Genomic DNA, 24139 nt, shown 5'->3' on the forward strand with positions numbered 1-24139 from the left:
AATTAACATGCACCTGTGGAATGGTCGTTAAGACCTTATCAGCTTACAGAAAGTAGGCATTTAAGGTCACAGTTCTAAAAACGCAGGACACTAAAGAGACTTGTCTACCGACTGTGAAAAACACCCAAAGAAAGACACCCAGGGTCCCTGCTCATCTGTGTGAACGTGCATTAGGCATGCTGCAGGGAGGCATGAGGACTGCTGATGTGGCTAGGGCAATAAATTGCCATGTCCGCACTGTGAGACGCCTGAGACGGCGCTACAGGGAGACAGGAAGGACAGCTGATCATCCTCGCAGTGGAAGAAAACGTGTAACAACACCTGCACAGGATCGGTACATCCGAATATCACACCTGCGTGACAGGTACAGGATGGCCACAACAACTGCCCGAGTCACACCAGGAACACACAATCCCTCCATCAGTGCTCAGACTGTCCGCAATAGGCAGTCCATGAGGAGGAGATGCACTGCAGTACTTCAAGCAGCTGGTGGCCACACCAGATACTGACTGGTACTTTTGATTTTGAGCCTCCCTTCATTCAGGGACACATTGGGAAACATTTTTAGTTTATGTCTTATGGTGTTGACTCTTTTAGTGTTCATACAAATATTTACACATTAAGTTTACTGAAAGTAAAAACAGTTGAACGTCAGAGGACGTTTCTTTTTTTGCTGAGTGTACATACAGTCCCGAATACAGTCCCAAATTCGCAAGCGACTCCTCCCAAGATGACTCGCAGTATAGGAAACATTCGATTTTTTAGACCCGACTATGAACGCTGTCATGTAGATACTCAAAAACTCGAGAAGAACGAGACACATCCTTTTAACCCCAAATGTACACATTGTTTAAGTTTTGAATTGTAACGTCAATGTTGTGAACCCTGAGAAGATCCACACAGACATGGAGAAACATGCATAGAGCCTCCAGACAGACAGAAACCAGAGTGACCAAGTACCCAAGCCACAGCCCTGACCTACAACCTACATGACCTACATCCTACATCCAGATGCCCTAATAAGTGTGAAATACTGATGCGTATCTCACTAACTCATTGTCTATACCGCTTTATCCCAAGTAAAGGTCACCGGGGCCTGGAGCCTATCCCAGGAGACTTAGGGCACGAGGCGGGGGGTACACCCTGGACAGGGTAGATTGTTTTTTAAAATTAGGTATCTGCTCTTCATAACAGGGTATTTTATACTTTTTATTAAAAAAAACCTAAACCTAAAATTGTTTAAACTGTCTGGTCCCAGCAGGCTTGGATCTGTGTGAGCTTGACACAACAGCTCTTTTGAGCTTTTGGTCTTATCTGAGGGTTCTTGCCTAAAATGAAGTGGGGGGGGAAGAAAAGAGGAGGAAAAGAAAAAAAGCATTAGATATGGAGAACAGAAAGAGAGAGAGAGAGAGAGAGAGAGAGAGAGAATTAGGGGTCATTGTTTCGTTGTGTTGCAGAGACCCTGTGGTCACTTTCCCAAGTGGGTTTGGTTTCCCATAAAGGGGGAGGGGATCAAGTTCCTAAAACACAATCCTCCTGCTTGAAGCAATGCAAGAGTATCACAATAATGCTCCACACCTCCCTATCGGCCCCCCTTTATTAATGCGAAGCTGACAAATTACTTGTAGTGCTAATGAGCATCTTGCCCTTGAATTATAGTCGACTAGCATAAGTAAAAGTCTTTGATAGGAAAAGAGTTTGTAGAAATAGTTAAAAGGTTGAAGCTGAAAATAAGTTGATCAGCTTTAATGTAATGAGTGATATTATTGTTTCAGGTTAAAGCCCACGTACATGTCTCCGTCTGTCTTTCTGTACGGCAGGACTCTCTGTCTAACTTCTTAATGCAAAGAAACAAAAGTTTGTAGGGTTAAATATCTTATGAGGCGACACGCTGGCGTAGTGGTTAGCACTGTCACCCTGTGCCTCCAGGGTCTGGGTTTTATTCCCACATCTGGTCTGTGTGTGTGGCGTTTGCATGTGTTCTGCATACTCGGTGGGTTTCCTCCAAAGACTCTGGTTTCCTCCCACAGGACAAAGACAAGCAGATTAGGCTAATTGGCGTTCCCAAATTGCCCATAATGAGTAAATAAGCGTGTTAGTGTGTTTATGTGTGAGTGCCCTGCAATAGATTGGCACTTCATCCAAGTTACTTTTCTTTCGTTGTCAGCCAAATACACTCCCTGTTCGGTAATCGGTGTGTGAATCAAGGATAAGAAATCGGAAAAATTGATTAAACAGATTAAATTTTGTCTTAGAACAACTTCAGCGCTTTTATTTCAGCGGTAAAAATGTGAACTAATTTCAGTAAAAATATTCAGTTTAGGGTTTTTTTTACATGTAAATTGATATCTATTGCTGCAGGTGTTTATTTACATTGAACAAGTAGGTTATTTTAAAGTAGATTATTCAATCCGGCACATAATTGTTCATAACATTGCTTTTACTCAACATTTTAAATTCATTGATGGTGCAGGTCAAACATCCGGCAGATATCTAAGTGCATATTTTGAAAGTTTCATTCAATTCTGTCCAGCAGTCGATTTAAGACGCGCCCACAGTTTGATGGAGGCGCAGTACGCTGTCGAAACTTGCGGTTTAGAATCTGGCACAGAACTGCTCATAACTTCACTTCTACTCAATATTTTGATTTAATTTATGACGTAGGTTTAAGTTCAGGCAAATACCGAAGGACTGGCAAAGTTTCATTCAATTCTGTCTAGCCAGTTTTGCGTGATGCTGTGACGAAATCTGGGCAGACATACAGATATACAGACAGACAAAAAATTTTCTGAGCCTTTGGTTTCCGGTCCTCCAATGTATGAAACGTGAAGATATCATTGTAGAGCAAGTTCTGATCAATGTACAGACAAAACATTTCTTCTATTCATATGAATGACAAGTTTTTTTCTTTCTTCGTTTGCATTTGTTAATTGTGCCAGAGAAACTCTGGCGGGACATGAGGGATTGAGGTGTCAAAGGCGTCTCATTCCAACCAAGCTCAACTTGTTTTCCTTTTTTTGCTTTTAGTGCACAATTTCTGAGTCTAAAGCCAAATCCTTATTCCTTGTGCTAATTTGTCTTGTACTGAACTTGTGCAAACATCTGTACATCAGGAAATCAGGATGTTCTCATTTTCATAAAATGACTTTACAATGTGTTAATAGACTGTTGTGTAAATCTGCTTGGCACAAAAGCACGTCCTAAAAGTCCTGTCTATTTTTTATTTTTGTTTTGTTTTCATTTTCTCTCTCTTTTTAGCAGGACTTCTCTCTGTCTGTCCTGAAAATGGTCTTCAAGCCTAATGTAAAGAGACAATCTGCTTTAAAAAAATCCACAGAAAGGTTTCCTGTAATCACTGCAGCATGATTAAAATGCAACTTATCTCGCAGTAAGATTAATAGCTGCCCTAAAGGAAACACATGTGAATGTTATTTATCATGCTCAGCTGTCAGGGGTAAATTATCTGTCATGCTTTTTGCTGCCACCTGTAGGGCAGACGTGGGCACATGGGCATTCTGACATTTGTAATTTACAAGCAGTATGGCAATTTCATTTACACGGAAATGTCCTATGTAATACGTTTGGACAATTAAAGGAGTTCCTGGGAGGCCAGGGTTTTACACATGAAGCATGGCTCCGGAATACTGAGGAAACTTTCTACCTTGATGGTATCCAAACACTATATAAGGAAGTTTTTTTTTTCCCCTCATGGCTGTGATTCTGCAACCAAAAGTCCCGGTTTGATTTGAACACCGCTTGTATTTAGCATGATAAAATAGTACGTAGTACACCATCTGGATAAACATTGGGGCCAGCATGTTAAATATTTACTCCATCGTCATGAGATAACTGATCCACAGTCTACTTAGGTGCTGAGGGCTCTCAGAAAAGTTTGATATTTTCTCAACTTACCTGATTACGAAAAATATAGGGTTGAGGCTCTAAACCACTAGTGAGCCTAACTGATATGCCTTTAAGTATAAAGAAAGAAAGAAAATGTAAAAGTAGCAAAAGGTTCTTTAAAAACATACAGTTAACTGCCTAACTTTATATATTGGATGGATAGATGGATGGATGGATGGACAGACAAATGAGGGGTTCATTAGCCAAGATTTTTTATTTATGGTGAAGACTTTACTCAGTCCTCTGCCAGAATACACAGGTACTCAATATAGTATTTCATTATTATTAGATTATTGTATTATTTGATTATTGTATTGTGAAAAAAAAAAATTAAGCATTCTCCATATAGCAAGCTGCGAATTCCACAGAAACACACCAGTAGCTCCCGCTATGGCAAATCTGGAGGGAACCCTGCACTACATCCTTTGAGAGTTCCCTTAAACAAATTATGCTAATTATTAAGGATCTCTTGGGGTGCACTGAAGCACACAGGAAAGCAAACGTGTGCAGGGTTCCCCCTGGACTGCCCAAGCCTTTCTGCCTCAGTGCTGGTGTTTTCGTTTCCCCTCTGCGTTTATTATGCAATTCTAATCCGTCATCATGTCCGCCCCTTCCCCTCCGGTGGCATCGTTAAGACTCAGGTCCTCCATCATCTCCGCCAGTGAGATCCTTGGTATGCCTTCGTCATCCGTGTCGCTCTCCACAGGAACTTTAGAGGCATCTGGAGGAAAAAAAAAAGAAGAAGAAAAAAAAAAAAAGATGTTACAATCGTAAAGTACGTATTAAACTTGTTGTTTCATGGACTGAATGTAGTATTGCATCCTCACCTCTGAAGATGTTGATGTTCTTACGCAGTGATTCGTCCTCTTCAAGATCCTCCAAGAAGTCTTGGTATTCCCTGAAATAATAATAATACAAACATCCTTTTTCGTTATTATTATTTTTATTTTGCACTGTAGACTGAAGTAGCTAATAAGGTTCTCACTTCCAAAAACAGTTCATATTATCCGTCCACAGGGTCGAAAATCTTATCTGTCAAAATAAGTGTGAATAAGAGCAAAACTGACTTGTAGTATGCTAAAGGGTACGCACAGATTCCCATAAACAGTTTCAGAGGATTTTCGGATAGAAAAAATATCTGACGGTGAAGGATAGTGATCCCTAGGTATCGCAAAAGAAATAATAAGAAACTCAGTCAAGCAGGAATAATTCTGCCTCCGATATAAGGGTGCGTTGATTAATCGACATTGTTGACAAAAATCTATACTCAAATTATGTGCCAACACACTCAAGTTTTGTTCTTGACATCATGGCACTTGGTTCAGGCAAAAGCTGTAAACGCTTTCATTTGTAGGTTAGAGGCCTTCAAACCTCACATCGCTTCACCACGCCCTCCACCACTTGGCCACACCCCTTCACCAAATTTTAACGCTAAATTTTCTTAACATTTTAACTTAACTTTCATAACCGCCCTCCTCCATCTTAAAACTTTAATTATATTTTATAACTGCTACTTTGCTTTTTCTTGGTTTCAGATTTTGTTTCATTAGAAAAGTTATTTAAAAAGACATTTTCTATGACGTTTTTATCCTTATTATTAGTTACCACATGCACAAAACAACTAAGTTGTTTAGCTGATTGCTAAATAAGAGATACCGAGGAACTGTGCCATTTGTAAATCAGTCAATTAATCACTTCAGTAATTAATAGATTAATCGATTATCAAAATATTCATCAGGTTGCAGCACTACTCCAGATTAAAGAATTATATATATTAAAAAAATTATTTAATATTTATCCCACATTTCTAAAAATACAGTAGACGGAATTTCCACAATATTTCATCTCAGTTCTTTGATGCAGTTTTCCTTTGGAATCAGGCCGAGACCAGTTTTTTGTGTGACTTAAGTAAAACTATGTTTATACAAGACTTTACTCCATAGATTCTGGAATTGTATTAAACAAGTCACTTAATTCTGGAAAGAAAAAAAAAAAAACAAACAGAAAAATCGTTTGACCCTTTTGGTCATACAGTACCTTTCATCATCCGTGTCCATGCCTTCTCGGTCCCTATGCAGCTCCTTCAGCTTCCAGTTCCTGCGCTTTATTCTCTTCGTCCTGTCGTAGCACTTCTTAATCAGAACCTGAATTAAACAAGCACAGAAATCACTCCTGTTATTTTTTTTTCTAAATTCTTTTCAGATCGTATTTGTGTAGTCTTCTCATCAGACTTTTATTTAAGTAAGAGAAGAGAAGCACTTTACTATTCTAAATTCCTGAGTATTCGAGTTTATCAGCAGGGGGCAGTATAGCTTAACGTTACAATCGCCAGATTCTTTCCTTCTCAGGTTCTTAGAAGAACATATGCTTACCACATCAGGCACGTGGTGAGGATTCATCTTGTTCAGGAACTCGTCGTTAAGGTTCGAGTTGGCAAAGTCATAGCTGCAAAGCAAGAACAAACAAATAAGATGTGTGTGTGTGTGTGTGTGAGGCAGACTTAAAAAAAAAACAAAAAAAAAAAAAAAAACACATTGCATGGAGAACTATAATTCTGAAAACCTGTTAAGGATGTACTTTAAAGATTTTATTCTGAATTGCTTAGGCTTAACAACAGCCTGACATTAACTGTGAGAACTTACATTTAAGTTTAGAAAAAATAAATGTTTTAGACATGATTAAGCATAGACAATTCTGTATCATTTTATTTGATGTAATATGAGCTTTTCCCAATGTTTTGGGAAATTCTTTGTCCTTCTTGGCTGTTCGACAGAATTCATTCACTATGACATCTGATATGGTTTCCTAGACCACCACACATTTAAAAAAGACCACTACTAGCACTGCACTACGCATACCATGATTGTGAGTTTAGATTTAAGGATTGCCTTTAAACCTCATTTGTTCAAAGCAAAGTGTTACCCAGAACCACAGCAATATGCCTGCACCACCAGGAAAGAAACTCTCCATCGGCATGATATCCTGGTTATTCAGTACATTCAGGTCGTCAGCTGACTTCGTTTTATTGCCACAAACGTTGTTGAGTCTAGACAAGACCACCAACTGAAGCAACTCCAGATCATAACACTGTCTCCAGAGGCTTGTACAGTGGACACTATGCATGATTGTTTCATGCGCATCCATCACTCTGAAATAAGGTCAATCCGGGGTCATCATCTATCACCATGTGACCTTTTTTCATTGCTTTAAAGTCGAACACTTTATGCTGCCGAGCTAAATGCAGCCTTTTTTCGCCTCTATTCGTTTTTAAGTGGTTTTCTTTAGGATACACAGCTGTTTAGTCCCAATCCCATGAGTTCTAGTTGCATCGTGCATGCTTATTTTCGCTTATTACAACCATATGATAGTTGTACTGTTAATTCTTTTACGATGCAACTTCAAACGCTTAAGTGATCTCGTGTTATGATTTTACTTGTAACAGTTGATAATTCAGTGTTTTGTTTGCTTGATGCAGGCGATTTTTTTTCTCTCCGTCACCGTGTCTTATCCAAATGTCTTTGGATGACCATGTTTACCAAATTAATGCATGGACAAGCAAAAATAAAACAACTGATTTGAGTGCAAGATCATTTTTCATAAATTTAGCCAGAACGAACATTAGGATATTGAGACCTGGATGGGGAATTTCCAGGAAAAAAAAAAAAAAAGTTAATCTCATCAACCAGACCCATGATAAAATTAGAAGCTTATCAGAGTTCGGCTCAGAATTCCTCTCTCACTAAACCACACATGGTTTCATTTTATGAATGCTGGTTTAAAAAAAAAGATAATAAAATAAAAGACATGATATACAGTGTGGTGTGTTGGAGCGGAATAACGACAGCACTGGTTCTCGTTTAGCAAAGCTTACACACCGGCTCCAGATCCCTAACACGTTCCAAATCGTTCACAGAGTAGGAGTGGAAAAGGAAACTAAATTGTATCTCGGACACACATTGATAAAAGTGGTGTTCCTACCCCATCACCAGGTCCCCGATGTTCAGGAGGTGGCCCAGGTGTGTGCGGCAGTGATACTGCTGACTGGTGTTCATCTCGCTGGTCTTTTGAACCCACACTTCAGCCAAGGTGTGCTGTTACAAAAAAAAACAAACAAACACACGGTTCATCACCCACCCACTCAAGACGTTTTACTGAGCGCAATACTGAACGCTTCATGACTTATTAAGAAACGGCAGTCGTGCCATTTGAAAAAAAAAAAAAATGTAAAGTGCACAAATGGAGACAAGCAGGCTGTGTTCTTTTTAATTAATATTCCAATTCATATTGATCTTTCGCCTAGTTTTGTCCGATAGCAGTTTTGACAAATACAGCACACAGCTTTTATCGATTCGCATTTCACACCCTTGTCAGCACAAATTCACGCCAAATTCCTCCTCTCTATTCACGTCTCGTTTCAGGGCATTTATTTATTTTTTTATTTTAAATCAATAAACTTTTACAAATATAGACTTAAACGTCTTACCCGGTTGGATCTAAGGCCAGCTCCTGCTCCTAATCGCTGCTCCCTGATGATGTCGAGGTCCATGACGATAAACTCCTCCAGCTGGCGCGGGTTGACGAGGCTGTTAAACGGGTGACGCCAGTACGTGTTCGCATCTATCTCTGCAACTGGAACACAGTAGCACAAAGTGATGAAGTATGTCATCAAACTTCAAAAACTTACCATGACCATAAAATTAAAATATTATATATGAAACCGGTCATAACATTTTCAAAAAATATAATGAACAAATAATAAAGGAGCAACTGTGCTCTTCCAAATGGTTTAAAAAAAGATAAAAAATATCCAGTTCTCTCTGCAAAAAATGCCTTGTTCATGCCAGAGATCAAAAGGGAATGAGCAGACTGGGTCAAGCTGATAATTCAAATCACATTTCATTACAATCGAGGATTGCTGAAGGGCATGTCAGAATGCACAACATGTCAAACTTTAAGGCAGATAGGTTACAGCAGCAGAAGAACACAACGGGTAGCACTTCTGTCAGCAAAGAACAGGAAACTAAGGCTACAATATGTTTGTGCTCTGCAAGATTGGACAAGAGAAGATTGGAAAAATGTTGCCTGGTCTGATGAGTCTTGATTTCTGCTGAGACATTTAGATGTTAAGGTCAGAACATGAACGCACAGATGCATTCTGCCTTGTATCAACGGTTCAGACTGGTGGTGGTTTAATGATGTGAAGAATATTTTCTTGGCACACTTTGGGGCCTTTAGTACCAATTAAGCATTAGTTAAATGCCACGCCTACCTGCGTATTGTGGATGATCATGTCCATCCTGTTATGACCATGGGATAACACGCCATGTCATAAAGCTATAGTCATCTTAAGCTGGTTTCTTAAACATGACAATGAGTTCACAGCACTCCACAGTCACCAGATCTCAATCCAATAAAGCACACCTTTGGGATGTGGAGGAATGCGAGAATCGCATCATGGACATTCGGCAGCATGTTCGTAAGTCGGATTTGTTCTCAAGTCCAACAAAGTGAGTCTTAATTAGGATTAAAAGGAGTTAAATTAGGATTATTCACCATCCAGACAGCTTTACAGGGCAGCAATTTTCTATCATCGTACTTCCGGACTGATTCATTGAAACCGGTAAGGCTGACTCATTTCTCCTGCACCCCCACACACACATACAATTACCGGACTTTTATATATTCACTTTCACACTGAAAATATAGTATATAATTGTAAGTATTGGTATCTGGTGCACTGCAGTGTCTATTTTTGTACAATACACATTAGCTACATCTGTGATTTGTTCTACGCATCTACAAATGTTTGTAGAAATGCAGTTCTCTCACATCTGCGGAAATTCGTAACTCGAAAATGTTCATAAGTCAGAGACTATACATACATACATACATACACATGTATATTATACATATACATATATATATTTATATATACATACAAGATACGGCACAAATCTATTAATGTCTAAAGATAATCAGAATGAGAGAAGGGAGGTGTTTAAGTAATTAAGATTCATATACTGACGCTGCAGTGTGTTTGGGTTGATGAGGTGCACGGTACTGGTCACTTGAATGCACACGCACACCTGGCCCAGGTTTCCCAAGCTCTGAGCCAGACGTGGAGACAGACACACCACGTTGTCCTGAGAGATTGAGAGAAAGAGAGAACACACAGATTCACAAATACATTCATTCTAATAACTTACCTAAACAATAAAATATTTAGGTGAATTTAATTCTTTGTATCCAAGATGAAAATAAATCAGAGTAATAAGACACACAGCTACAAATCACAAGCATGAGCGTCCAAGTGACATTAAGGATGGATGCGAGTGCTATAATTTCAGCCATAACGTGATGAAACCCTGGTTCACATTGGCTTGCCCCCCCCCCCTCTCTTTTCATTCCCGAGATAAGGTTGTGGTAATGAGAGTATTACCTTACAGATGGGCACGATCTCTACAGAGAAGGTGCTTTTATAGTTGTAGGTATTCGAGTGGACATCGTGAGAGATGAGACGCTGCGAGGACTTGGATCTTTGAAACAAAGGTGAAAAGTGATTTAGTGATATAATTAAAAGTTTTAAAGTGTGTTTCGTGTGTATACGCATGACATCCGGAGTAAAGTTCCACTGAGCCAGAGGAACCACCAGTCAAAATTTCGTACCTGCATGGAACTGTGCACTGTAGGAAATCCACCATCTTCTGAGCATGCTGCTTGGAGCTGTAGTAAAAATCAAGGCCCTCTACGAATATAAGAATCAAAAAAAATATTGCAAAGGAATGTTTTCAACAACAGAAAAAAAAAACCTAGATATAAATCACCACAGAATGTCCAGCAGTAAAAGCACACACACAGCATTCTCCAGTAAACCAGGCCAGATGGAGAAGTATCCAATATGGCCACCACATGTCGAGCCGAATCCATTTTTCGCAGGCTTGACCCGAGCTGTGGCGTCAGGCTCTCGATTAGTAACACTGATGAGATTTCAGAGCTCTCTCCAACATGTTAAAAATGCCATCCGGTCCAAGAGGCTGACTTTTAATCGCAGCCTGGTAAGATAGAGTTTCAGGCAGAACCATGTCCTGTACAGGAAGCTATGAAAAGTGTCCTGGGAGAAGAAAGATGAGGAAGAAGAGTGACATACCGTGGATTTCCTTGATGCGAAGTGTGTTCTGGTGCACCCTGTGCTTCAGAATCAGCTGTTCCAGGTAGTAAAAGGTCTTCTTGTGGACAGTCTACAATTATAAATGAATGAACAAAAGAAATATGTTTCAAAATGTCTAAAAAGACAAAAAAGCCAATATACAATGGTTAAACTTCCAAGGGAAATTTAAACCAGATTTATAAAAATAATGTGTGTGTCTGTACATTAAAGATATGAATAATATTGAATTTTTGTTTGTCTGTTTGTTTGCGCACGCATCACATAAAAACTACTGAACAAATTTTAATGGGGTTTTTACAGGCGTATTTGGCCGAGCTTGAGGTAACGTATAGGCTTTGTTTCCTCGTAATCGGCCGACAAGAAGAGAAGACACGCTAAATAGAAAATGCCCTTATATCATAAGGGCTTTTAAAAAAAAAAAAAAATCATTAGTTCATCTCAAAATTCAATAGATTTTCTCTTATTTTCTTAAAAAATCTTTTTATACGCCCTCATAAGTGTGCAATTGAAATCTACTGAGTAAACACAATCTCACACCTTCATTCCACACACTTCGCGGTAACAAAAAAACATTTTGTTTATTCCACAATTCAACAGATGCCGCTGTACGGTTGTTTAAAACGTGCAGATGAGTGTGCAATTAAATTTCAGGTAAACAAAATCGCAGGCACATTTAGTGTATAATAAAATCAGAGTTATATCAATGTTTAATCTGGCAATAATAAATTAAGCATATATTTATAAACTAAAATGCTTACATTTATTACAGCAAAAATACAATTACCGGTAATCATTCTTGTACAGTATAATGTTACATATTGCATACTTGTTGATATTACATTTTATAACTTAATATCCATATTTGCATACAAATCAACATTGAAACATTTCTAGAAAATCAGTTTTTTAATATGATCTATTAACAATAGATTTACATTTGGCTCCATTTTATTTTACTATTTGCATCCAATAGAACACAGTACATGTGTTAGGCTAAGACATGTTGTTAATAAAAACAGAAAACAACATGATGCAACACAAAACCTGATGTCATAATATTTACCCTGAGCGGACCATCACCCTAAAACTCTTCACAGATAACACGGATCAGGAACGAGTGTGTCATGTGTTAACTCTGGCCTCCAGCTATTAAAGTTTACTGACAGACTGCTGATTGGGGAGAAAAAAGCCTTTACTCAATTTTTCACTATTCCCAGTCATTTCACTCTCAAAATGACAAATAATGGAAAAAAAAAAAAACTATAGGAGAAGCCATTTGGATGAACACAGATTTTACTGACATGTGCTTTGTGCAGCCGGGGTTTTTGTAAGAGGATGCATCTTGCTTTATTAATGAGAAATGTGCAAGTAAGAAAAGTTGGTAAAGATTTTCCATTTTCAGTCTGTAGTATCATATTTGAGAAGCGCTCAAATGCGCAGATGTATAAAAAGTTTTATTAAGAATTATTGCTCAATCTGATCAAAATGAACTTTTAATATGAATAAAATGGGTGGGTGTAAAGCTTTGGTTTCAATAGGTGAAAATTATCCATTAGTATTAGCCACAGTTGATTCTATTGGTTCATTCCTTTTAAAAAAAAAATATTCTCGCCGTTCATTGGGCGGTAACATTAGGTAACGTGACTAGTTTCCAGGAAGTCAACGTTGTTCCCGTTCTCGTTTGTTAAACTCCATGAGAACAACTTTCTCCCGCCAGTCTTTACTTCAGACAATGGATCTACTGAATTCTTATAACCAACCATAACGCAGAACGTAGGATTTGTGGAAAGCCTCGCCTAACCTCAAAGTTGGAGGTAATAACACTTCTCTGTTTCCTTTAATTTTTCTTTGGCAGATTAAACAGCAAAAACAATCACTTTTACATTCTGATTAAAAGCTCTGTGTATAGAAACGCACATCGTATCGGATCAGTGTTCATGTAAACAGTTCAACTGAAATCTCGACTTTTCTCGATCTATCCAACTTCACACCCTTTTTCTGATCATTAAAAAAGTCAAACCAAATCAAACTAGAGTTTACCTTCTGTCTAACTTGCACGACGGCTTTCCAGTAATCCTTGGCTTCCACTCGATGACAGTCGTCACACATCTGTGACTGAACGATGAAATCCACCACGAACACCTGCTGCAGCACCGCACCGTTCATTACCTGCACACAGAGATCAGATCGTGACCGGACCGGACAAGGTTTGCAGAAGTGTTTTTTCTGAAGCAATTCGCCGCGTCACTTCACCTCTTTCTGAATGGTGAGCTTTAACTTGATCCTTTTAGAATGCGGCTCCGTCCACACGAAGCCCGCGTCGATAAGCCGCACCTGACCGAGACAGGGAACAGCAGGAAGTGAACGGAACATGCGTATATTAAAAAAACCTTTGAAGAAATCTTAGTTATGTTTTATTAAAGAAGCATTTAAAATGACTCAGAAAAACAAACCCTTACCTTTGACATCGTGCTTTTTATTTTCTTAAGGCAGAGAGCGAGCAGCTCGCGCGACTCTAGAGCACACTGAATCCATGTGCCCGGAGGCTGTAGGTACCTATTGGAACATGGGAATGAAAACTGTAAGTCACCTAAAAGAACTGATTCGATTATAACCTCTGAAAATACTCCAGGCTAAAATGGCTGAGGTCTAAGCAGCTATTAAATGTCAGGGTTTCAATAACAGACCTCCATCATAAATGGTTGTATACTCTAAAACCCCCGTCCTTAACTCTAAATGGCTAAATTTAATCAGATAAGATACTAAACATGTACGTCTCTTTTCCTAGGGAACGAATAAATAAACTTTAGGTTAAGTTTTGCGTTTCTTTCGTTTGCCTGGACATGCATTTTAAGTTTTTTATTTAAACATATTTGCATTGTGGTAGTAAAATGTTGCAGTTCCTCTAGAATCGAGCAAAGATTTTTAATACATTTCGACTTAGAAAAAGAACAAGTCTTGGTTTACGAGTTCCAAGTATCATGTATCACGTTTTGACGCCAAGCGTCATGTGATCACAACTGAACAGTTTTTTCTCTCTCTTGCGCTGCGTAATTGTGGGTATTCGTCTCCTTTGCTGGGTCTAAGTGCACGTTTTTACTGGTATAATCAACATCCGTGCAATCGTGTACTGTTTACTATAACACGGTGACCGTGTGTGTAAAACATCTTTTATTTTGTGTCTGTATGAGTGCGTGTCAGCACGCGTGTAAAGCAAAAGCAAGCCTCATTTGAGAGGTTAAAGATCCATTTCCTATCTCCATATCAGCCTGTGTCTGTGTGCTCGCGCGTCATTGGACACCGTGAATTGACAAATTTTTTGGCCCACTTTATTTTTTTTATTTTTATTTTTTATTTGTAACAAAATCTGAAAAAAAAAAGTTACATCAAATCAGGATATTTATTCACAAACTTGAATCGGCACCTTGGTATCGTGATATCAAATCAGGTGTTTCCCATCTGTAGGTGCATGTTATTCACAAGTTCTGACGCGTGTCTTTTGTTACACAGTTTCACTGACGACTTCAGACGTTTCGTTGATTTCTTTGTCTCTTGTTTATTTTCAACATCAAAAACAAGGGTTGTTACAGTTTCTTGCATAAATCCACTGTAGTCACGACAAGTCGCTTGCTGTGTTCTGTAGCTTCGATAGATTACAGTTACAACAACTTATTTTACTGTATTCCTTTTAGCTTACTGTCTCACGGTCAAAAGCTTGTGTGTTCCACACCTTTCTGTATCCTTCCGTGTCTTAACAACAACTAACAACTAACTTGCGTGATAGACATAAAACTGCATAACTGTGGGATGATGTCACAGAACAACTCATGAAATGATGTCACAATACAAATTATAAGTATGATACTTAATGCTTAATGCTTAACTAATAAACTGAAGTAAGATAAACATAACAAATCACAAGAATGAAATATGGCCCTTACACCATCCATAATTAACAGAGCTGCTGGGTAAGCATAATCACCAATGCAATGAATTCAGATTGACTAATTCAACTTTAACTGAACTGAATACTGAAATGTCAGGAAGAAGGGACGTCAGTACCGTTCACACTGCTTGCAGAAATGGACGGAGACCTGCTTCGGGATTCCATCGGAAATGTCCACCTGTTGCCGCAGGCAGGCCACGCACATGTTGGCTGGGTTCGGGGGAATCGGGATACCACATAAGCAACAAAGACTGCGGAAGGAGAAAATCAGTACATTACCCAAAATAGCCGAGATGAGACAGAATCTGGTCATTTAGCTTAATTGCTTGCTTTCATTTCAATAATACAGAACAACAATATTCAATGTGTATATCGAACAGAGATAGGGGATAAAAAACTATTCAGTTATGTATTGTGATTTTTTGTATGTTCATGTATCGCCACACTGACTCCACAATCAGATCAGATCACAGAGTTCATGCTGCTACATTCAGTAACTCTATAATACTATAAGACATAAAGCTGATATCACAAACATAAAATGCAACCCATCTACTACTTATGAAACACATGTTAGAATATTCAGTGACATGCTGATATATAATATTACAAATCACAATATCGCAATACTCACATGTTGCCCTGGCTGCTCGATGCTGGATCTTGCATGTACTCCATAGCTGTAACAAAGAGCAGAGGTTTTTTAGTTGAGGTACATCAACTGCCAAATAATGGTTAGCAACTCATAATAATGAAAGTTTAATTAAAGCTATTAACACTGAAACAACACTATGGAAAATCAAGCAGCCAGAACGCAGGAGAAATTTTAGAGACCTTTTTATTCCTTTTAACCAAATGTTTTTATTTCCATTGGACTGACAATCTTAAAGATGAGGATTACTGTACTTGCAGTCAATAACTGTCTAAAGTCTGGAAGCTATTGACATTTCCTTCTTTGGGATATTTCGCTGGGCTGCAGCCATCTTCAGTTAATGTTCGCTCAGTTGGGTTGAAGTCAGGTGACTGACTTGGCCATTTAGGAGCATTCCATTAGTTTCCTATAAGAAGTTTTTGCTGTACATCTTTGGTCATTATAATATTTATTATTTTACATATTTCACATTATTCCAGTAACTGGAATTGGCTGTTTTTCAACTTGATCTGCAATAACTGACAATCTCAGGTACAACAAATTCTGTACCAAACAGTGAACAGGAATGCAATTTTATGGCATTACATTATCAAAAGCTTGTGTTCAAAAGCCTGGGACCTGCCCTTATTCTCCAAACTCTGCAGGGAATTTAGTCTTAAAACACATTTATTACACATGCTTACACCAGTGTCGAAACACTACAAGTGCAAATTAATCTAAAAATTTTTTTTTTTAATCACATGTGATAGAAGCCACCTGTGCCTGCTTTAGAAGCTTTGTGCACACACACATGCCTGAAGTTGAGACTTGAGGCATTTGAGGTGGTAAAGAAGTAAAGATCTTTTTCTCTCTGCTCAGGGCTTAGCCTGCTCTTTGTGTCTGTGTGCGTGCGCTTCATTGGACACCGTGCCACCCACCCACACACCCCTCCTACTTTCGCCCTCACAGACACACACACTCTTTCTCTCTGCTCTACACAGAAACACTGCTCTGTCGCAATTCTTTTTAAAGGTAAAGTGCAGGTTAATTTGTTTTATTACTCTACAGCAGCGATTCCGTTAGTGTGTCGCTCAATCAAGTGTCAGATTTCTTGTTTATTTTTCCAATAAAACAATGTTTCCGTTGTGTGCGCGCGTGTGGAAAAAGAGTGGAGGAAAGGTGGCTATGTAGGACGAGATGGGGAGCTTACTTAATATTCTGTGTTCATTATTTTTATGTATCTATTTTTTTGGGCTGTGGAACAAATAATTTGAGTTTCCATTATTCCTTATGGGCAAATTAAATTTGGTTTACAAGTGTTTTGGAATGCGAGCCCGCTTCCGGAACAAATTATGCTCGTAATCCTAGGTTCAACTGTATATATAAATATTTAGATTTGATATTACATTTGCCCCAATTTTGTTCCAATTTTTAACCTTTACAAAAAAGCTTAATTAGTTAAATGTAGTCCATTCCTTATAATACATTATAACACAAGTTTTCTCAAATATTAACTGATCATTACTTATAAAGAAACTTAGCAAATAACTCACTCCTTTCACACAGGATGAAAATGTGTGAATAGTTTAGAGTGTACCACTTGTAGAATTATTAATAAATGGTGACATTTTCACTCCAAAGTCTAAAAATTCAACAGTGTGAGACTGTGTTTTGGGACTGGTGTAAGCGTGTGTAATGAGTGGGTTTAAGACTAATTCATTCACAGACTTTGGAGAAAAAAGGCGGTTCTGAGAGTTTTAATGCATGCAGTTCTTATTAATGTAACACAATTGAATTGAAGTCAGTGTGGTGACACATGAATCGCAGCACAAACTTATAACTGAATCTGATTTCCCCTATCTCTACATGATGGTGAGGCTCCAGTTTGCTAGGGAGCATAAAGATTGCACTTTGGTCTAATATTTAAAGGTCAGATGGTCTGATGAGTCCAGATTGATCCTAATCCTGGGTGATGGACGCGTCAGGGTGAAAAGGGAAGCACATAAAGCGGTCATCACCACATCTTATTTACTTACTTACATCTTTAATAGTGCTTCTGGTAGCATGTGGAAGTATTTATACACTAAACACCACATTATATAATCCAATATAAAGGGTGGAGCAAAATATTTGCTTCTGTTGCTGAAATATTTAAGTGTATGGATTAAAAAAAAAAACACGTTTGTACTCATAATTGTACTAAACTGTAACTTTATATTCCGTTACCGGTCACATCTCCGAGCTAACTGCTAACTGTAACAAGCTAGCTTTAGTTAGCTAAAGTCACTAATTAAGTCACTATCATTTCTACAAACCTGGCACGCGAGCGCACGCGAGCACACGCGAGAACACTAACAAAATAAATGTGTTTTTTTATTATTATTATTATTCCTACCTAACGATGATGTTTTATCCAGACACACACTTCAGCTCAGACCCCCGATGGTACTGCACATGTTTCTCCAAGAAGCGTGTCCAGGATCTTTTTTCCTACCCGTTTTGTAAAAATTCTCCTTCGTCAATCATTCTGATTGGCCGCGCCTGATAAACATCCGGTTTTAAGATTCGGTTCAGGTTTTATTGTCCAATCGGATGACTGGTTCTGACCCTGGTGGTGGGATTTGTCTAAATACGGGTAGGAGTTGGTGACGTTGACGTATAACGTCATTCCATGAGCTAGAGAGTAGACCAAATCGCGCCTGATTTATTTAATTTTTTTAAATGTATGTTTTCTCCTAATTTACTGTTTTCCCTTAGGTTTAGGCGGATTTATAAAGCTTGTCAGAAGTAGATATTTTCTAGAGGAGATAGGATTTACGTTCACTGCAATTAAGCTATGGCTATTGTAGCTATTTTAATGGCTATTTTAGCTTCAGCAGGAAGTCTGGTGTTATATGACGTTGTCATATACTACTGTAATAGATGTAATTAAGCTGTAACCTGAAAAGTTCTGCACGCAACCACATTATCTTTAAAAAAAATTCTTGTAATCAATCATAACAAAGACAGTGGGATTTGTCTGGGGAAAAAACACTAGTGAAACCTCTGATTGCGAGTAACAATCAAGGTTTGTAAGAGTTCCGCAAAATACTATAACACTGTGACCACGTGTGCGTGTAAAACGTATTTTATTTTGTGTTTTAAGCGCGTGTGAACTGTTTCTTATAACACACGTGTACGCGCATGTAAAGCAAAAGAAAGTCTCATTAGAGAGGTTAAAGATCCGTTTTCTCCCTCTCTGTTTCAGCCTCTACATATGTGTGCGCGCACGTAATTTGACACTGTGCCATACACACACACACTCTCATTAGCGATGTTCCTTGCAAATTTTTACAGACAAAACAGTCTTTCTGTTAATGTCTGTGTATGTGTGTGTGTGTGTTTTTGTGAAATTCAAATAAGAGAGGAGAAAGGTTTACTGTGTAAGATGAAAAGGGGGAGACGGGAGGGGCTAAAAGTAAGAGTCTCCTCTTACTTTAGCTTCACACACATACACAAACACACACATACACAGTGCCTGTGCGCATAAATGGAAACACTTATCTGTCTGAATTTATTTTTCCCTTTTTTTAAAGTAAAGTGCAGGTTAATTTGTTTGTTTTTTTACTTTATATTTTGTGTTAATTATTTTTATGTATTTATTGTTGGGGGGCTGTGGAACAAATAATTATAGTTTTCATTATTTCTTATGGGAAAATTTGCTTTGATTTATGAGTGTTTTGGAATACAAGCTTGCTTCTGGAACTAATTATGCTCGTAATCCAAGGTTTCACTGTATTTTACATCTTACTGTACCTTACTGTACTTAATGCTTGAACCAGCCCTTTGTTCTCCGATGTTCTTTGAAACTGTTTTCACGAATGCGAAAAGACTTGCACTGCAATAGTGGCAGCACAGCAGCATTGGGGCTCGAACCACGGACCTCCTGATCAGCAGTCCAATCTTATCTACTGTATACTGTATATGATATCAGTGTTTTCAGACAATTGATCTAAAAATCTCAACTGTACTCACAGGCTACAGTGAAAGAGTTTGGGAATTTACAAGAGGTTCTTAAAAAACACCTTCAGGTGGAATACTTAGACTTAGACTAAAATTACGTGCTACAGTCTGGAACTGATTTTTTTTTCTTTCTGATGTCTTCACACAGTCAGTCAGGGACGGTTGTGCCACATGATTACACAATAATACACCTGCTAAATTCAGTCTTCAATTGGACTGATATTTTCATCTCATTCATTCATCAGCAGTGATTGAGAATGTGCATGCAAAATACATTTTGGGCGGGCAAAAAAACATAAAAGATCTTTCTTACCTTTCTTCTTCATGTTAGTGTTTTTGATATGTAAATCAGGACGAATCAATGAAAATGCTAATTACTCTATGGCGACAGACATCTGGCGTCTTCTATTGGCTTTTTTGAGTGAGCGCCTTGATGGAACAGAATGTCAGTGGTTAAGACATTGGACTACGATTCAGAAGGTCCCAGGTTCAAATCCCATGCCCACCAAATTGTCCCTGTTGGGCCCTTGAGCAAGGCACTTAACCCTCAATGTATGATGAGATAAAAATGCAAGTCGCTCTGGATAAGGGTGCCTGGCAAGTGCCTAAATGTAAATGTGTTCCCTGTGATTTGGTGGGTTTTCTCTGGGTACTCTGGTGGTGGAGCTTAGCCTATCATCCAGAGGGTGCAAGTTTGAATCCTATGTAATGCTATAGCCTTTCACAGCTGGAAGGCCCTCTCTTGACTGTCAGTTGAAGCCTTGATGTGGGAGAGCCCTAAAAAAGGGTGGGAAAATTTAGAAAAATCTTCCCAAAAATAATAATAATAAATAATTATTCCCAGTAGTGTACTGCAATGAGTTGGCCTGTACCTAAAGTCCCCTGGGACAGGCTTCAGGGCCCCACAACTTCATCATGAATGAATGTTGTCAGAAAACAAAATGTTATTCAAAAATTTCCATGACAGTTTAACATTTTTAACTAAAATCCATTCCGTTTTAAGAAGGTTCTGCTAAAGTAAAAGCCGTGGAGTTACTTTCCTCTCAAACTGCACTAACATTCATGTACAGCAATGCGTGCTTGTATTTCGAGGGAACGGCTTTTGGTTAAAGCACATGTGTTTGGATCTTCAGAGGTAACATCTCATTTCCAGCCGTCACTGATAACACATTTACTTTTAGCAAGAAGGCTTGCTAAAAGCTGCATGCGTATGCTGTATGATAAGGATTGCGTGATTTCACACACAGTTTTTTTTAAACAGTATATATTCTTCAGTACTATGAAAGACTTCTGAATGATTGATGTGTTGCTCTAAAATAAGTTGCAGCTTATGCAGTGTTAAACCTGCTGTATTAAAAGCAGCACAGGTTCTGGTTGTGTGTTTAATTAGCAGAAATGTCATGCCCTTTCGTGGAACACCTTTCTGACTCTCATTGTCTCAATTACACTGTAAGTTAATGGACCTCAACAAGACTTAACATCTCTGAGGTCGTGTAGCTTTGCACTTACTGTATGTGTGGTAGATGTACAGTACATTGTGTATACTGCCCTATTTTTCCTACACGCAGGGTTTTTTTTAATACTCCATAACTTTGGAAACACCATGCAATGCGAAGTATGACATACAGTGTGCACAAGTTGTTACGGTGTTGTGTCCTGCGGGGTAGGCAGCTCTTTGGATATCCTTCACCCCATTACTCTGGAATGCTTTCCATAAATGGCCATTCCAGTTTCTATGGCTTAGGGCCAAATTTTCAAGGGTAAAACATCTTCTAGGCTTGGCCTTTCTTTTTCCTTTAGCTGAAGTGAAATACTTAAGTATACAGTATCAGACAGAACCTGTTTCAATTGTTTTTGTAGTCTTTAATCTTTGGCCAATAAATGCCATAAATAAGGGCGAATCTTTGGTAACTACGTAACAGAAAAGAAACGGATTTATATCTTCTTAATGATCATATCTTAACCCCACTAGACTGTAATTTAAGATAAAAAACTTAAATGTTGTTTTATTATAGACCTACGTACAGTATATGCAGGTAGGTTTCACAGAAAGACATCATTTTCTTTGCTGCAATCCGTAATCACGTTTCCATCAGTTTAATTTTAACTTTGAACCTGTTAAGTACCCAGGTGGAAAATTTTTGACAAATTTAAATCAGGACCACATTTCCTTTTTTTCCCAAGTGCTATTTCTGCTTTGTATTTCACAGTTACTTGTTTCACAGTTACTCCTCCTGAAGCTTGGTTTTCCTGAAAAAGTTTGTTGGGAGAAATCCTTGCACTTATTTTTTTTTTCTCCAATTCCCTCACAGTTTGTGCTTCTATGACGTCAAAACAATATTTTATATTTATTATATACAGCATATACACTCTGTCGCCACAATATTTGTTCCACCTATTATATTGAGGTCACTTTTAGACATAAAGGCTATAATCTGTTGCCATGTATAGTTGCTTCCTTTACCCTAAAGGCCAACGTCTATCCACCACTGATCAGATATTATTTGGGAAATAATATTAATATAGATGCTTATTATTTGGGAAATAATATTTGGATTGATGCTTTTGCACAGCAGTGACCGTGGTGTGCTGTTGTGTATGGTGCTTCCATCATGACAATACTAACTAACTACTGGGTCAGGATGATTAATGAGCTATAACAGCATTTCTGACGTTTCACAACATGAAACGCAGCTATAAAAGGGGTAAAGTATGCGGTTATTGGCAGAAAAGAAATAAAATGCTTCAGGATAAAATTAAAAGCTTTATGCTTTTATGCTTAGTGCTGCTTTGATTTGAACCCCTGACCTTCTGATCATTAACTCCAAGCCTTAACCACTGCCACAGCCATCTCTCGGCTAAAGTTGCAAAGTTGTCAATCTAATAATAATAATAATAATCATTATTATTATTTCCAGCATATTACTATGAAATGTACTAGCATTTTCTGTGTCTGTTACTGCTCTGAACACTATTGCACTGTTTCTTTCAGCCTATATTGCATCAGCTATGCATGTTTGCATCATTCAAAATCTTTGTATATAATTGCACTACTGTACATTCCACCCATATTATATTTTACATATACTCTATTATACAGAAATTTGAATATGTGCATGTGTATATCATGTTGAGCATGTTATGTTCTTGACATGTTTTATTTATTATGTATATACAGAGTCAGCCAAAAAAATGTAAACACACTTCAGGAAAATAAAAAAAAAGTATGATGGTTATTTTATCATATTATTATCATAATATTACCATATACTAAGACATGGAGATTAGGCTAACTGGCATTGCCAAATTGCCCATAATGTGCAAATGGATGTGTGAATGTTCATAGGCATAAAAATCAAAATATATATACTGTATATTAAAGGAACTTTGTATAAATATTTTATTACTAAATGTATTGTTATTACAATATTTTGCATATACTTATATTTTGCATTTACATATATTGATATACAGTATACAGTACAGTATAGCACTATATATACACTGTAAACCCTAATGCTCAAAGTAATTAAACATTAAGTACTGTTAAATAATTACAATTAGTTTAAATTAATAGACCTTAATGAGTATTTAAAACTTTTTGGTATTTATGGGTTTGTAGAAATGACACTTTTCAAGTTAGCTGAACAAATTTGATATTTTAAGTTCTTAAGCAACAGTAACTGTCACCTTAACGTTCCACCAACTTAAAATCTTTCAGACTAGTGACTTTGTGTCTGATGTCACCAGGGCAATAGGGCACTGGTGGCTCAGTGGTAGGTGTTTCGCCTGCCATGCGAAAGGCCCAGGATCAATTTCCAACAACTGGATGAACTGCCTATCCCAAGCCCAGATAAAATGTTAGGGTTGTGTCAGGAAGGGCATCTGGTGTAAAACCTGTGCCAAGCTTGTGTGTACGGACTGGATTGTCTGCTGTAGCAACCCATTGCCGGGAGCAGCCGAAAGACCAAGAACAATTTATTTAATTTGCAACAATTAAAAAAAAAGAAAATTGCTGTAAATAGTATGAGTTAGGCTACTTAGTAATGCAAGTAAAGAATGATTAATATGAATGAATACAAATAACAAAAAAACGTATATATATATATATATATATATATATATAATTATGGTAATTACATAACAACAAGAAAAACAACAGTTAGTTGTTATTTTAAGACACAGAGGTCAGCCTTTCTGTAATAGTTCTTGCAAGAACTGTATTGTCAAGTGCATTTGCAAAATCCGTCAAGCACCATAATGAAACTGGCTCTCATGAAGGCCGTCCCAGGAGGGCGAGACCAAAACCTACCTCTGCTGCAGACGACAAGTTCATTTAGAGTTATCAGCCTGAAAAATGACCAATTAACAGCACCTCAGATTAGAGGCGTTATGAAATCTTTACAGAGCAGAAGTAGCAGAAACATCTCACCATTAACTGTCCAAAAGAGATGAATGCCTTTTTTGGACGCCTTCAGCATTCCTTTAC

At 38.0% G+C, this 24139-nt stretch overlaps 1 protein-coding gene across 1 annotated transcript; it reads right to left on the minus strand.

Annotated features, from left to right (window-relative positions):
- Positions 1–4098: 4098 nt before the first annotated feature.
- nmd3 (NMD3 ribosome export adaptor) lies at positions 4099–22853 on the minus strand. The gene is made up of 17 exons (XM_053486484.1): positions 22849–22853; positions 18044–18073; positions 15652–15697; positions 15134–15268; positions 13531–13627; positions 13325–13405; positions 13112–13240; positions 11051–11141; positions 10570–10648; positions 10343–10439; positions 9929–10046; positions 8387–8532; positions 7882–7994; positions 6276–6348; positions 5941–6047; positions 4731–4801; positions 4099–4624 (listed from the first exon to the last, which is right to left on the minus strand). Exons 3-17 carry the CDS (start codon positions 15693–15695, stop codon positions 4491–4493), a joined length of 1515 nt encoding a protein of 504 aa, XP_053342459.1. The 5' UTR covers positions 15696–15697; positions 18044–18073; positions 22849–22853; the 3' UTR covers positions 4099–4490.
- Positions 22854–24139: the final 1286 nt, after the last annotated feature.

Source organism: Clarias gariepinus, chromosome 25 (assembly GCF_024256425.1).
Source record: "Clarias gariepinus isolate MV-2021 ecotype Netherlands chromosome 25, CGAR_prim_01v2, whole genome shotgun sequence".
Taxonomy (NCBI): domain Eukaryota; kingdom Metazoa; phylum Chordata; class Actinopteri; order Siluriformes; family Clariidae; genus Clarias; species Clarias gariepinus.

Coding starts and splice junctions, on each gene's coding strand:
- nmd3 (XM_053486484.1), bottom strand. CDS start 15,695: ATGGAGTACATGCAAGATCCAGCATCGAGCAGCCAGGGCAACAT. Junction 11,142..13,111: donor TCGTGCAAGTTAGACAGAAG/GTAAACTCTAGT, acceptor TTATAATTGTAG/ACTGTCCACAAGAAGACCTT. Junction 4,802..5,940: donor ATGGACACGGATGATGAAAG/GTACTGTATGAC, acceptor TTATTATTTCAG/GGAATACCAAGACTTCTTGG.